The sequence below is a fragment of the Anopheles coluzzii genome, chromosome 2 (assembly GCF_943734685.1).
Source record: "Anopheles coluzzii chromosome 2, AcolN3, whole genome shotgun sequence".
Taxonomy (NCBI): domain Eukaryota; kingdom Metazoa; phylum Arthropoda; class Insecta; order Diptera; family Culicidae; genus Anopheles; species Anopheles coluzzii.
In genome coordinates this window covers 71,846,363-71,861,683 of record NC_064670.1, presented here as the reverse complement: position 1 = coordinate 71,861,683, position 15,321 = coordinate 71,846,363, and the positions used below count along the sequence as shown (strand labels likewise).

General features: G+C 37.6%; 3 protein-coding genes across 10 annotated transcripts in view; 1 reads left to right on the top strand and 2 right to left on the bottom strand.

The window, feature by feature from the left end:
* Positions 1 to 6,207, bottom strand: part of LOC120950176 (FH1/FH2 domain-containing protein 3) — a 181,529-nt gene extending 175,322 nt beyond the window's left edge. The window contains exon 1 of the mRNA XM_049605489.1: positions 6,204 to 6,207. The gene's annotated coding sequence lies outside the window, so the exon portion shown is untranslated. The remainder of the gene's footprint in view (positions 1 to 6,203) is intronic.
* Positions 36 to 982, top strand: LOC120953349 (CDGSH iron-sulfur domain-containing protein 3, mitochondrial). Its single transcript, XM_040373192.2, has 4 exons — positions 36 to 216; positions 281 to 437; positions 536 to 629; positions 722 to 982. The coding sequence occupies exons 1-4, from the start codon at positions 166 to 168 to the stop codon at positions 846 to 848; spliced, it is 429 nt and encodes a 142-aa protein (XP_040229126.1). The 5' UTR covers positions 36 to 165; the 3' UTR covers positions 849 to 982.
* On the bottom strand, positions 1,064 to 15,046 carry LOC120953348 (microtubule-associated protein RP/EB family member 1). Of its 8 annotated transcripts, none has more exons than XM_040373190.2 (6): positions 14,880 to 15,046; positions 7,590 to 7,883; positions 6,891 to 7,125; positions 3,343 to 3,553; positions 3,183 to 3,252; positions 1,064 to 3,099 (listed from the first exon to the last, which is right to left on the bottom strand). In XM_040373190.2, the coding sequence occupies exons 2-6, from the start codon at positions 7,854 to 7,856 to the stop codon at positions 3,049 to 3,051; spliced, it is 834 nt and encodes a 277-aa protein (XP_040229124.1). In that variant the 5' UTR covers positions 7,857 to 7,883; positions 14,880 to 15,046; the 3' UTR covers positions 1,064 to 3,048. The 8 variants fall into 8 exon arrangements, with proteins under 8 accessions (XP_040229124.1, XP_040229123.1, XP_040229117.1 ...); XM_040373189.2 differs by having other exon boundaries at positions 3,343 to 3,562; positions 14,880 to 15,045; XM_040373183.2 differs by lacking the exon at positions 6,891 to 7,125 and adding an exon at positions 5,788 to 6,034 and having other exon boundaries at positions 3,343 to 3,562; positions 14,880 to 15,043.
* Positions 15,047 to 15,321: the final 275 nt, after the last annotated feature.

The following is a 15,321-nucleotide window of genomic DNA, read 5'->3' as shown; positions in this document are numbered from 1 at the left end:
ACTGTCGGCATCGACTGTCAGTTGCGTTTCTTCCGCACCGGGGGTCCAATGTTTTGATGCCAGTGGATCGGTATCTTATTTTTGCAAATATCACACTCACGCTCCGTCGTTAACTTTCTACCGCATTTCTGTCTCGCGTTTTTGTGAAACACACCACTGTTTGCGATGAACAAAGTCGTCAACGTATTCCTTGGCCAAGTACCTTGCTATACAGTGGTAAGTACGATCGAGATGTACGCGATGGACACTGGTGGTAAAGTTTGCACCTCTCACCTTTCAGAGGACTTCTCAGCTATGTGTGGGCCGTTTCTACGGCACTGCCGGCAATGACCCCAAGATTCCAAAAAATGTGATCGAGCATCTGAACACAGCCCAAGAGCAGCAAACGAATGGAGTTGTATACGACAAGAAACCGTTCCGGATGGAGCTGGAAGAGGGTAACGGAACTGGTCCATAAGTGACGTCTATTACCTAACCTCGTCTCGTTGCAAGGGAAATTTTTAATTTTTTGTTACTTTTTCTTATCATATAAAAGGAAAGCGTTATTCCTGGTGCCTATGTGGGCGCTCCAAAGGTCAACCGCTATGCGATGGAACGCATAAGCTAGTGCAATATAAAATCACGCAGCGGTACGTTGTTCACTGTGCAGCGGGATGATGATGATCATGGTATCATCACCATGTGCTCGTATAATACTCATCGCTACTTTACACTATTTCAGCCCCATTCGGTTTCAGGTGGAAAAATCCGGCACATATTGGCTGTGCAATTGCAAGCAGACGAAAAATCGACCATTCTGTGATGGAACACACAAATGTGAAGAGGTTCAGAAAACCGCTGGAAAATAGTTTCACCATATCAAGCTAGAACCAACGAACAACAGTTCTTGTTACTCTACATTATTGCTGGCATTCTGTATCGTAGTTTAGCAAACAGAATAAAACATAGCTGTGTACAATACAACAAAATATTCTCGATATCATCCTGCGATTTTTTTTTTCGTCATTATGTGCTGATTTGTCATCATTTTTTTTACCGACCAACACACAAACTAAACACCATCTTCATCCTTACTTGTTTGTTTAGCATTTTTCTATTTTCAAATAAAACAAAAAAAGAGAAAAAACAATTTTCTTTTGAGAGCATATTATCAAATGTTACATTACTTGAGGCAAACAGTATCGCGATATTTCAAAATCAAACGGATTTAGAGAGTTGTAGAGGAAAAGGAAGGAAAAAAGAATGAAAACACATTACACGACTGAGTAACAAAAAGCAAACTCGTTTCTAACGGCCTTATTATGTGAAATGCGGCGCACATTACATAAAAGTGTTCATTGTAATACATTTTTACAGGTGTTTAAATGCGTTCTGCTTCTGTTATGTGCTTTCGACCATGATGATTGATCACGTCCATGTTAACATGTCACATGAGAACACACTTGCAATTCGAACCTTAAACCTTTGCGTACAAAGTAATAAATTATTATTTTCGCATATTACTCGGCACTCGGATCTAGACAAAAATAATCGTTATGTTGCGTTTCGCAGCTCGCCCGTCGTAACACCTGACACTGCACAATTACACGAAACGAATGTAGTACAACATGCAGTAGTAGTACAACTTTGCCGTGCTTATAAGATGCGCATCCCAGCGACCTGACCTGCTGGTTGATTTTTTTTGCCTTACGTTTCGTTGCGTTTCTTTGTTAGCAATTGTAACAAGAACTTTTGAGCTATTATACCTATCAAATAGTAATCATGTTCTATTATCATTCCCCACTCCATTCTTCATTTACCGTTTACAAGGTTTCCAAACAAGCGTCTGGTAAGGATCGTTCATTCATTATACTCTTAAGATTTGTTCAATCAAATTAGTTTGCAAAAGTTGATACATGGGGAAAAATTATTTAGATTCATGTTTTTTTTCACATCAATACACCAGCATGAATCAAGTTTTGCCACAGAAAAGTCGTACATAGAAAAAAGCACCTATACCACACTATAGTAAATAGTAAAACCGCAAGGATTATTTGCAGAGTCAATTAAGCGACCAACAACTTGATTGAATTACTTCTGAGAAAGAAGCTACATCAGGCTGTTGTGCTTTTGCATAAATATATTCGAATCAGTTTCCTTTTTGGTGCAATTTTCACCGTCCTTCATAATGCTGTTACCACTACCTTCCCTGGATACTTCCTGATGTATTAGTGAATTGCAATATCTTTGTATAAATTTACCAGGCTACAATACGAAAAGAGTACGGGATCAAACCGCACCATGGTGCGGACAAATTAAATGAATTACGGTTATTTTCCAATGGTTCCGAAAAGAAATAAATGTTATATATTTTCACGTTTCCATGAAATTAATTGTACATAGAGCTTCATTCATGTCAAATTGAGTTAGTCAAATAGAAACGCGACATAAAAAATACCTTCTCGAATAGTGCCAACGCGTGTAAAGGATTTAAAGATACAGTACAAAATACAGGCATAAACCGGCGCAATCCGGCCAAACCAAAGTTTGACGAGAGAAAAGCATCATGTACGAAACGCAGATAGACTTTTTTACGCAGTTCAATCCGTTAATTATTCGATCTCTCAAATCATACTTACGCTCTTAGCGCGATATTTAAATATTTGTTGCCTCCAGCAACCGACTCATTATTTGCAAAGCAGGGTAAGTGGATAGATTTAATAATTTACCATCATTACGTTCTTTTTTCTTTTCTTTTTTTTTTTCTTCATGAAGCTTGTAGAAATCCTGTGGTTGTAACGCAAACCCTCACTTATGTAGCGTATTTCTTTGCCATCCTTGGAATACCTTTGGGATGCACAGTACGGCATACACTGCACTGTTCTTCTATTGGGTTACTTTCATTTCTTCCTTCTTATTTTTGTTTATGCTCTGATTTCATCTCTACATTTCGTTTCATTAGTATGGTTACTTGGAGCAGATGATGTACACATCCAAATCGATCATCTTTATCTCGCCCAGCAGGAGCAGTACGATTCGATCAGCATCAGCAACACTTTACGACGCACCTTAATATTCCTCTTCTTCTGGCGGTATTTCATCTGGTGGCGCGAAACCGTCCTGTAATTAATAAAATCAAAATTCATGACCCTCTGCAATACACTCCCCGCTAATGGTACTGTTCCTGTTCATTCAAAACATACCTCAGTGGCATAAAGAATCTCTAGAATCTTTTGAACGAAAGGACTCTGGCTTTGTTCATCATCTTGGCAGCTAAAAGAAGAACAACAAAAACATGAAAATTAATCGGTAATGATGGCAAATAGCACAATGTTTAAATTATCAACTGTAGTGGAAACTTACAGAATTTCAATATCCCTCAGTTTACTGAAATAGAAATCACGTTCTTTTTCCAGTCCTTCGAAGTTTAATCGCATATCACTGATTTGTGAGTTCAGTTCCTCGATCTGCTGATTCGTCACGCTATTCTGGGAGGACGATTTGCTCGTATTTACGTTAACGCCACCTCCAATACGGCTAGGCGGACTCTGCACCATCTGTCGGGTGGGTGCAACTTTGGACACTGGATAACGTTAGATATGTTTGCGTGTATTTGCAGAGGTGGGATAATGGTTAGCATGATGTGGGTGGGCCAGATTTACGTTTGCAGGATAGTGGTGTGTCAAAGGTGCGTTTTTTTGGTACACATGCAGGATATAACGTTAATTTGAAACCACATTATTAGGGATACATACGCAACCACGGAAAGGGAACGTTACGCATTGGGTTCAGAAAGGACAACACAGGATGTTTGTTACGTGTCATGTGCCAATGCGTCGTTAGTGCATTGGATCAGGAAAATGATAAGATATAAGATAAGAAGCAGAAATAAAATAGAAAGAGAAGAAAAAATACGGTCAATAATTGCGCTACAATACAAAAAAAAAGTTTAAAGGTTTTTTTTTTCATTTCCCACAAAACTACTCTACTCCAATATGCAATGTGAAACAACAAACTAACTAAAACGTTTTCGTATTGTAACGAAAAATCCAGATCATTGCTGTTTTTGATTCAGTTGTTTCAGCTAGCATTTTCACATGCTCTGCTAGAGAATATGTTACCACATGAGAGAGAGGGGTAATTAATTTTACTTGTAGGACTATTGTAATAGAGCTTAGAGGATTGAAATGTGTAGTACAGTTATGGTATATAGCATAGAATTAACCAAAGATACAAAGCTATTCACACATATTGCTTCGCTATTAGTTATCAATTAGCACTTTATACATGTCACTCCAAATCAGTTTATTTTTCACCTAACTATGCTATGATACGAATCCACTTCTCCAATGTTTGTACAAAGCAATGTAATGAATTCATAATTACATTGTGTATGCTACAGAGTAAAGACAAGCAACAAACATATTTTCATTTTTCATTAGTAAAAATAGAGTTTGAAATAGAAAACCAGGAAATCAGATAAATTAAAAAGACTGCCAATTTGCAGAAAATGACTGCATATATGCGACTATGCTGGTTCATAATTGTTAGTGTTCCTTTGTTACGTTAACTATCATCGACGAAAGATTGGAAATGCCTAAAAACACAATTAACTATTAAATAGATGTATCTTATGTATGGAAAACCCACCCGTGGTTATGTTCAAAAAAATCCACTACGGTCATAAAATTGTATATACAAAAGTTCTATTTAAGATTGTGAATACTGGATATCCCCTAGAGACGCTATTAAAGCGGACCGCGAAAAATCTAAGTTAGCATCTTATTTTCGTGTAAGTTTGCTTCATGTTGGTAGTTTTAATCACTGATATATTATTTGATATGATTCTGAATGAACCTAACAACATTACTTAGTTTTATGCACGATTTTTTAAATATTCAACATAACGGGTGCCTTTGCATTTGACAATTAGACAATAGTACAATCAATGAAATTTGCTCTAAATTGTGATATTTTCTAATCCGCGTGTCTCAAAATATGCGTTTCTTGGGGACTACCTGTAGTTTAATTACTGTACAAAAACACATATATAAATGAAGATTCTGTTAAACAAAAAATATAACAACGAGACGATTAATGAAACAACAGAAAGCCGTTTTTTTCTACATTCTGATGATACATCTACAGCAGTCAATCCGGTGATATAATATTGCGTTTCCCGTTGCTCAAATTCAGTACACCTGAATGAGGACCCCATGGTCATATAGAACACGTATCGCCAAAGACGTAACAGATTGTCAGCTGATATCACCATAGGTCTAATAGTAACAATTATCGTAAAGTTTTCTACATACGTTTAATTTTCAACATATGTTAATGTGCTTCTTAATGCCAGGAATATTATGAATTAGATAAAAATAAAATATTGTCAAGTTTGCTGCACATAAGGCGATAGCAGTAATGGTAGTTCGTTCAGTTGCATTACTCTACTTCATCATTGACCAAAAATATCCATTAAGATTGCATTGAATTATTGAAAAGCAAAAAAGCAGATAAGCCCAACGAGGCATGTTAGGACATTGAAGGACGATGCTCATCATACAACAAGAATAGCCATCGTAGTTTGGATTAATGTAATAGTGATAGAACGTGAGTTCAAGTGAAGAAGTTGTTAAAGACGAGTGAAGTTTGCATTAGCGTCAACAGATACAGATATTTATATTAGTATTTGTATCCTAAGGTCCAAAAGAAAAATGGGAGTAAATTATTGGAATTGAGGGCGATGCTAGGACATTATTCTTTTAATCATATGCATTAATGGATATAAGTAATGGAAAGGCAACATACTCGGTTTGATTCTATCACGTGGTGCGGTGGTGCCGATTGCCATTTTACGGGGTGGAGCTACGGCTGATACACCGTTACCTTTCGGTGCACCCGCACCCGAACCCATTCCCATCGGTAGGTTATCGCGCGCTAATAAAGCATCATACTCTCTACCATCATAGTTTGCGTCGAAGAACTTTTTGAACCATTGTAAAAATTCAAAGTTATCTTGGAAGCGACCCTTAATTAGTTTATCGATTGGAATTATCTAAAAATGAAGAAAGAAAAGAAATTAAATTAAGTAGGGTGAGAAATTATCATAAATTATTAACCTGTCACCATGACAAAAACGAGTTGTAAATTGAAGCGAAAATATAAGCAGAAGCGAAAATTCGACAGGAACTCATAACCCATTAATCTTTATCCCATCTTTACACTTTGCGTTGACAATCCCCAGCTTAGCATGTACAGACACAGGCGCCCACAGCACTACTGACATTTTTTTTTAAATGTCAGATTATGTACCAACGTCTTACACATTTCGAAAAATCGTACTTAGTAAACAGATTTATAAACCACTCATAATAATGTAATTTAAATCTTTGCCTTTGTAACATGTTTGCAATGTACACTTAGTAAAAGCGTTTTACAACTAATTCTCATTTTCTCTTTCTCTCTCATTTATGGTGTGTCGATGAATCAATTCCGAAACGTAAACGAATACAATTTGTCTAGAGTATTTTGGATTTACACACATTGTATGTATATACATGTATATGTCGTTATAAAAAATGTATATTCGTTCAATTTTAGGCATGATTTAAAAAATAGGTGCAGTGCAATCACTAGTTGTTTGCACTGTTGAGTCCTGCTTCTTCACAGATACAAACAGACAGTAAGGAATGCAACTAAGTCAGAAACACAACAAAATAACCGACCAGAACTAATGATCGAAAACGAATGAACAACATTTGGAGCAGAGAAGTTTTAATTTATGGGAAAAGAAGGAACAAGAAAGGAGCAACTGGTAGTCAAAAGACTATTGTGTTTGGGACAATTTTTGTTCACTGAGAGGATTTTCATGAACCAAAAACATGGTTTTGCTCGTATTCTATCTACTGTACCGATCGACCCGCGGGTGGCGGAAGCTGCTGGTCGGCTGTGAATTCGGGTTGTCGGTAGTTCACCTACACCCAACTCGTTCTGTATCGCTCCCTGGCCGAGCATAATGCCACTGCGGGCTTCCAGCGCATCGTATTCTCGGCCGTCGTAGTTTGCGTCGAAGAATTTTTTAAACCACTGTAAAAACTCGAAATTATCCTGAAAACGACCCTTGATCAGCTTGTCCACCGGGATGACCTAGTTTGCAACAAAGGAAGGGAAATGAGGAAAGGATGGAAAAGATGAGAGAAAGATAGAGATGCCTAAAGATTCGTTCTGTCACATAATTGTTGTTCGATTGTCTTCGATATTCGCTTCGCGATTTTAAAAATTTGCCCCCCCCCAGAACAATCGTTTCCCAAGTTTTCACAAAACTTAATAATGATTTCTATGTTCTGTTCTGCATTTGTTACGTGCTATTACACATCAGCGTGTATAACGTAGTCGACGGCAAGTCGATCAAGGCGAAATTCGAACTTCTCGCGCATGGTATGCTAAAACCCATACTCATAACTATAACTCATTCCTAATATTGGCAGTACGATGTGCTGAGCTGTGAAACAATCGGCTAACAAACTAGAAACCGATAAAACCAAAGTTTTATCCGCATAATTACGGAATTTAGAAGTATATATGGATCACAATGCTTCCTCCGATCATACCTTATCGACGTTCATCTTCTTGAAAGCAGCCTGCAGGATTTTGAAGTTCTGGATGTACTCGTGCTCGAGGTTAGTGCGAAACTTTACACGCTTCATTGGTACGGAACCCGGGAATAGCATGTCCATGTATTGGCAATACGCAGCTCCGGTGCATAGTTCCTCGATCTTGGTGAATTGCGATCGCAGACAATCGTTTACCCACGAAAGCATATCATGCCTCGAGAGATTGTCTGTCGTCACGTTCGTCGAATAAACGTTAACGGCCATGTTTAACACCGACTATGTTGTACGATTCTGAAATTAAAAAATGGAATAAATTAGGTCATATGAAACACTCTTTTGTGTGAACACATAGTTACGTCGCTAAAATATTATTCTATTTGAATCTTATAATAATGAACAGTCTGGAATTAAGTTTTCCTATCTTTCGATTGTTGCTTGATTGGAAAAATCTAATACTGATCGAACCAGTGGTATCGTTTTTGTGTTTTTTGTTGTTGTGCCATTAAATAAGATCACCGTTCCGCATATCTTTGTGCGCAACATGGCATGGCACAGACGCGCACTGTTACACGTGGGCCGTAAGGTAGTACGAAAGTAATCATCTATAGCGAGCAATGAACCCAAAACAGTTGCATGTCTCGCATGAATTGCACAGCGCAAAACGTTTGATAGAACATTCTACTTTTGCTCTTGACATTTTTAGTGCAATGCAAAGCTAAAACTAAAGGAATGCGTCTCATGCTCGTGACGTCCATCCAACCGTATCGAATCTCGAATTTAGAACGTATTTCACCAATCAACGTGAAGTCTCGTTGCAACCAAATTATTTAGCTTCATTTAGCATTGCGTTTTTACCAACCATTCAAAACACTTTACTGTTTAATTAATGTAAGTGGTACTTAAATCATAGTTTAATAATACCAGCATGATTTTCTTTAAAAAAAATAAAATCATAATATGCATACAATTTTCAGTTTGCCTTATCCAACTGAGAAGGGTAAAATATTTTACACGTATTATGCAAATATTAGTATACAACAGATTGGTTAATATAAAACATAGTTTTGTTGTGAGCAGCAACAGGTCAAAGCGGATGTGGGCCTTCCATAAGCGCAAATTCAATCAATCGGCCGTCACAAAAAAACAATATTCATTCAAATGAACACATCCACCTTCACGATTCTCTCTAAAGGAGCATGGGGCGTTTTTTTTAACAAGACAGTAATCCGGTTTTCTTTGGAGAAGCGATAGTCTTCGAGAAAGGAAAAAAAAACAAAGATACTTAACACCCGTCCGCGTGACGCGTAGTGCAGGTGGAGTGTGAATCCGAATAAAATATTTGGGATAAATATTCACGACGACTGCGGAGGTTGACTGCCGCCACATACAGCCAACCAACCAAGACAGCATCGTTTGGGTTCCAAACTTTACTTTTCAAATCTCTCTTCTTTGAGCATTTTTCTTTTGTTATGTGGTCAATTGTCATCGATACGTGAAAACTTTGCTTTCTCTTACATGTTAGAACATTGCAAATTTATTGCCGTTTTTTTTCGCTTTTTGCTATACTATCAAATTTCTAAAATTTATCTTCTATTTGGCGTAACGTGCAATGCGGAAATGGCGGCCTGTATCATTAGAGGCTTAATCAGTGTCACACACAGCCGAATAGTCAGTCAATCCTTGCTACGGAGGAACGGTCCTTTCTAGATTTGAACTCATGGAAGGGCATGTTATTGAGCCGTAAAAATTGACGACTGCACCACGGGACCGCCGTCCTTTTCTAAAAGGTGCATTAACTATAAAACAAAACAGTTAAAACCGATTCTACACTGAGTCAATACATATCAACAATTGCATATCTCTATGTGACAGGTTTTAGCTTCCGATGATTAAACCATATTCAATTGACTTTCATCCCCACCAACAGTAGACACTCCTTTCGCCTTACGTCAATCCTTTCAAGTTTACAACCTTGTTCATGAGTGTACCGAACACTTCCTATTGGAATAAATACTTCACCATTGCTTTGCTGCTGTTCACTTTCTACATTCCTAAGATCGTTGTCAGCTAGTTAAACATGATTTTTAAACCCCCTCCACATCTCCTAACGAAACAATCAACATCGTGCATAACACATGAAATAAATGGCCAAACAATCAGAGTTCATGAACAGAATCTTTCACACGTTTTGAGGAATCTTTGAATGTTTTGGTAATGTACATATGACAACGATTTTAAGCACACAATTGATGATTAACATTTTATTAGCGAGGCAGACAATAGACCGAACCAAAAAGAGCAAATTATTTTCCACCTAAATTTACCATCCATTTGAACAGGGTATGGGAAATGCAATCAAACAAATGTCCCATGACATAGATGCGCTCATATCAGGACGTAAATGGCAAACACTCCTACGTCTGCTTTAGAATGTAGGTAGACCGCTCCCCTTTTGAATCGTTTGTTAACTACACGCGTTGGCCTTGGTACAAAGACTAAAAATTTATAGCACGTGTGTTTGCAAACGGTCCTTGCTAAAAACAATTAAATAGAATCAACAAATTTTACTTATATACAAAGCTATACAAATAAGCTGTTATTCTTCATATAAATGTATGCAACGGTAAGGCAGGGCTGTACGTTGCAACACATATGTATACCTCCTCCACTTTCATCCCTTGCTCGAATCTATGGAGCGTGATGGTGCATTAAGCCAAGCCCAACAGGAAACCAATCTGTGTCGGCTACAATATTGAGTCATATGATTTTGAATGGTTGATGCATCCGCCCAATACGCTACCTACACAATCGCTGCCATATGTGTAGTCTATGTCACTTTTTAACTCCCAATAAAACATACGCATTTCTTGTTAGAAATTGACAGCGTTAAACATGCATCAATTATATATTTTTACCGCACATTACCGCACACTTAAAAAAATAGTCGCAAGATGTTAATTGTACGATGAAATTATTAAGCCCATATAGTGTGTAATTATGCAATTATGAGCAGTTGAAAATGGTTGCCTCCATCGCAAGTGAGAGCAAACGAAGCAATCGCTTACAGAGTAAAGAATGCTTTGACGCCTCTTCAATTTACAACGCCTGTCTGATGATGCACCATAACCACCTGCACTGGTTTGCTCTACTGTTTTGCTTGACCCGCTCTACATTAACATGAATTAACTGCTAAGCACACATCACAAAAAAATCATACTTGCATTAATCTAAGCTTCACTCAGATTATGGAAACAGAACAACAGAAAAGAGCATATATGATAGATATAGCAATTAAAAACTCAGGAATATAAGCTAAAACTTACTCCATTTAGTTTAATACAAATGGATTAAATACAAAGTGGAATCAAAATTAACGGTTAACCAATACAAAAAATTGGATTAAATTTTCAATTAAAAGGCTTTCATTAAAAACAAAAACTTTCATTCCAATAATATATATACTCTGACTGGCGCGAAAGTGATTGATTTCACTTTTATAACACAGTACGTAGGATGCCTTTTACGCTGACAAAGATAATTAAAACTCAACGGGTGCTGTTTGCTTCGCAGTGCTTTGCTTTACTTGCAAAATTTTATGCGATTTCTACTCGTGTGGCTTATTTATGCGTTCGTTTTTTGAAATTAAACTTTCCATTTGCGCAACACTTTTACAATACCACACGGTATCAACATCCTTATCATTTTGTTCGTTAAATTTCATGATTCATCTGATAAAGGGCAAATTCCTCAAATGCATTCCGACAACATCAACGTAACTCGAACATTAGCACCATAAAGCCTAATAAAATTGTGTTGTTCGGGAAGTTTAGTTTAATTTAAAAAAAATATTAGATTCAACCATTATTCAGCCTTTGCTGACAAATGTGATTGTAGTAGGGAACTGCACAATACCTATGACCAGATAGAGAACAAAAAAACATTGAAGAAGCGCAAAATCCACTAGAATGCATGGTTACCAGCCCCAAGACATTACGCGAAGAAGACTGCCGGTCGGTCGCGAATGCGTCCCCCCCAACCTTCCACCAACATCGATTTTCAAAATAGCGGCACATTCGCATACCGTTCTTTTGCTCACACTGCACTGCCCTAACGGTGGCAGGGTAGGTATACCCATATTGTCTATCATCCGCACCGAAACCAAATGCGGCAACTAGCATGAGAGCCGGTATACCACCGTACGTGGGGATAGGTGGATAACAAAAACCCGGCCAGAGAGATATTTGGATGTAACGAAGTGTTTGGGCTTCTAGTTTTTCTGATCTAAAATTAAACCGAATCATTACTGCTCACCACAAAATCTCTCACCAATGCTTTCCCATTGCCCGATCTGGAGAAGCAGATATCCCGTTCTATTTGGATAATTAAGGAACACATGTGAGGTGGTACCCATACCAATCGCGTTGAAGCGCACTTGAAACTATAATGATGCAAGTGAGTGAGTTTGAGAGAGAAAGAGAGAGAGAATTTTTTTTCAACGTACAGCAAATTAGTTGCTATACTTTAAAGTAAATTTATAAACGAATACAACATAAAAGTACACGTTACGACGGAATATGGCGCACATTGATTTTGTACTGGGAATTGGCAAACATGGTAAAGGTAAAGGCTCTAAGTGTGCCCTACCCAAACTTTTTCTCTTCGTATCCGGCGACTATCCCTGATATGGGTGTCAATTCCGGTCAATGTTTCCGTTACGATTTCAGTGGAATTTAAATGAGTTGCTATCAACAATTGAAAAAAAGTGGAACGAATTATAATATAATACAAAACAATAGCATTGCGATGTGTTTCATATCGTCATGATGAAACACAAGTAGACAATTTAACAAATATTTTATGAAATAAGGTGATGGTAAATAAGGTATGCATTTAGTATTTAGATCCTGTAAATAAAATAATGGCGTAAGTTTAAAAAAACGGAACAACTACAATTTAATCTGTTGAAACAATCCATAGCAATTATGGGCTTGAATTTGATCACAATTTGATTTCTGATTCAGTCTGTACTAGTCTATACTATCTTACATTCTCATTCTACTGAAATCAGCCGCCTATCCTTCAATTCAAATTGCGTTTCTTTCCCTTCAGTCTGCAAACCCAACCGCGAATGTTTTCGATACGCTTTTTTACAACATTCCTCCATCAGTTTCAATTTCAGCATGTCCATTCTAATACAGATAGAACAGCATGTACATGTGTAGATTTCTTCTGCTCTTTTTTACCATTCAAATGTGCCGAAATTTGATTTATTTTCAATTAAAATTGATTCGTAACCTTGGAACATTTTTTTTTTTAAACAAGAATGTCCATCAAAATTTTTGATTGCGTTTTTTATTTTACTGGAATAGGCGTAATTTAAAAAGTTCGAAATGGCTATTGTTAGTCTGTGAGGAAGGTAACACATAATATGAAACTATTGAAATAGTACATAAATTATTATTTTTTTAATGTTTGAAGTGTCGTAGCTCTGCATAATCATAAAAATAATAAATAAATATATGAACGGAGTCTAGTTTAAAAAAATAAAATTTAGAATATTTTTTAATGCATCTTTAAGAGCAAAGAACAAAAACTTTGAAAAAAAAATACAACAACAAAGAATACAAAAAATAGAACAATATAAAATGTTATGTACAATGCATACAACAAAATATATAGCATATTATAAATGATTCAATTTATAATTTAAGCTTTAAACAATCTAAAACAAAGCACAAGTTGCTTCCAACGTTCAAATAATATGCAGAAACCAACATTATACACCAGAGCATACGATTGTCTCGTGGAAGCATACATGGTTAGGAAAAATACATAAATATACGAGGACTGGCTGCGGTCTACACAAACACATCTTAGCGCACGCAACATGCTTCTACAGCAGCACCAACACATCCACACATGGATGCGGAACATGCATCAACGCTTGCTATGGTTGTGTGTTGCCATCTTACGCCCCAAACCCGACAAAATGCCGATGATGAATCATACGTAGCAGAAGGCTCATGCAATCAATCCCGGGCGGGGAAAGCGCACCAAACTCAATCTCTTCGGCATTCGGTAGAAACTTTTTACAATTATTATTCCTTTGCCATTTCGATGACAGAGTTAGCTGTGTCATTTCGATAAAACGAACCATCTAGAAATGCAAGAAGAAGCTTCCATATTCACGTCTACGTATGTAAACCACATGTTTCTCGATTACCGATTTGCACTACACGAAAAATTTCGAATGCCGTCTACACTGCTGAAATTTTAGCTAATCTGTCTGAAAACATCACGCACAGAAAATATTGTAACCTGCTTTGAATCGATAGAAAGTAGATATCGCATTGAAACTTTCACCTGGTGTTTTTTTGTCTATCTCTACTAACACTATCGTCTTTACGGGGACAACGGGGAAAAAGGTGCAGTTCCGGAACCAGAGAATGTCTTACGTACGCAAATAGCAGTGAATATTCCGTCACCACAATTATAGCAAGGCAGGCAGTGCGTTATTCTTTCTCTTTGCGCTGATTTTTTCAATCGACAAATTTTGTCAATTCTGTTCTATACACGCAACACACAAGGCGAAATGTTCTTCGAAACACTACCAAGAAAGAACAAACCCTACCCGCAGCCGGATGTACAAAAACGCTCGATAGGGAATCAAGGAACGATAGTGTTCGTTCGTAGAAAACTGCAACCCGTTCTCGTCTATACCACACTTTTCACAACTCAACTTTAAGATTCCTCTTTTCCGGCGCAGAAGGTACCTTTTTGCTGTTCTCGTCTCTGCCGTGCTTTCTTTTGATTCCCTTTTCACACCAATTACTCACAAACACACACAACGTACACACGATCCGCTCTTTTCATATACGCGTGGCGTTTACTCACACGCACCTACGAGCGCCCTGACAATGGCCAAAACTGAAGCTGGAAAGATGCACAAAAAACGGACGGCGTACAGCTTTTACTTCAACTAACACGCACACACACGCGCACACACACACGCACACATATTCACGACCATATATCGCGGATATGGAGCGACCTACAGCTAGTAACATTTGATTTTTTATGCAAATTAGCAAAATGCGATATTTCCTTCATATTAAAAATACAAAAGTATGTACGGGCGTAAGCTTCGGAATGTGTTGAGGAAAGCGCTATATTCAACTAAAGCTTAGCAGAGCCGCATGTCTACATGCCAAATGTACAAGTAATTTTATACATTCCGCCGCAGTCTGTGTATTAAGGGATAATATAGAAGTAAAAAATCAAACAAACCCAACAAAGTATTTTCTACCGGCAACTTGAAACGCAGTTCAATACTCCTTCACTCGGCTAACTAGCTCGATTACTGTGCAAAAACGACCGGATTCCACGGCAAGGCTTGCTGAGCGACTGTAACCCGTACGAAACAAGAAACAATTGGTTTTTGAAAACCGTCTTCGTCACTTTCTGTCACACGCAGCGCATTTGACAGTTCGCTGTTGTTGAGGGTGCTTTTACACTAGCAGAACCGAAACATCAACTTTGGCCCGAAGTAAGGCCGCTGCCAGACGCACCGAAAAAAGCACCGTTATGAAAAATATTGACAACCGGAAAATAACGCTTGGCCCGTGGCAGGTTGCACGCAAGTCTTAAAACTGTAGGCAAAATGAGGAAAAAAATCGTCAGGATGGGAGCACGGATTACGTTAAACATATTTTATAATGTAAAATCATTA

Excerpts from the sequence above, each read along its gene's own strand:
- LOC120953349 (XM_040373192.2), top strand. The coding sequence starts at position 166 with ATGAACAAAGTCGTCAACGTATTCCTTGGCCAAGTACCTTGCTATACA. Across the intron at positions 217-280 it reads AAGTACCTTGCTATACAGTG|AGGACTTCTCAGCTATGTGT; the intron begins GTAAGTACGATC and ends CTCACCTTTCAG. Across the intron at positions 630-721 it reads CAATATAAAATCACGCAGCG|CCCCATTCGGTTTCAGGTGG; the intron begins GTACGTTGTTCA and ends ACACTATTTCAG.
- LOC120953348 (XM_040373183.2), bottom strand. The coding sequence starts at position 7,856 with ATGGCCGTTAACGTTTATTCGACGAACGTGACGACAGACAATCTCTCG. Across the intron at positions 6,035-7,589 it reads AGAAGATGAACGTCGATAAG|ATAATTCCAATCGATAAACT; the intron begins GTATGATCGGAG and ends CTTCATTTTTAG. Across the intron at positions 3,253-3,342 it reads CTGAGGGATATTGAAATTCT|CTGCCAAGATGATGAACAAA; the intron begins GTAAGTTTCCAC and ends TTCTTCTTTTAG.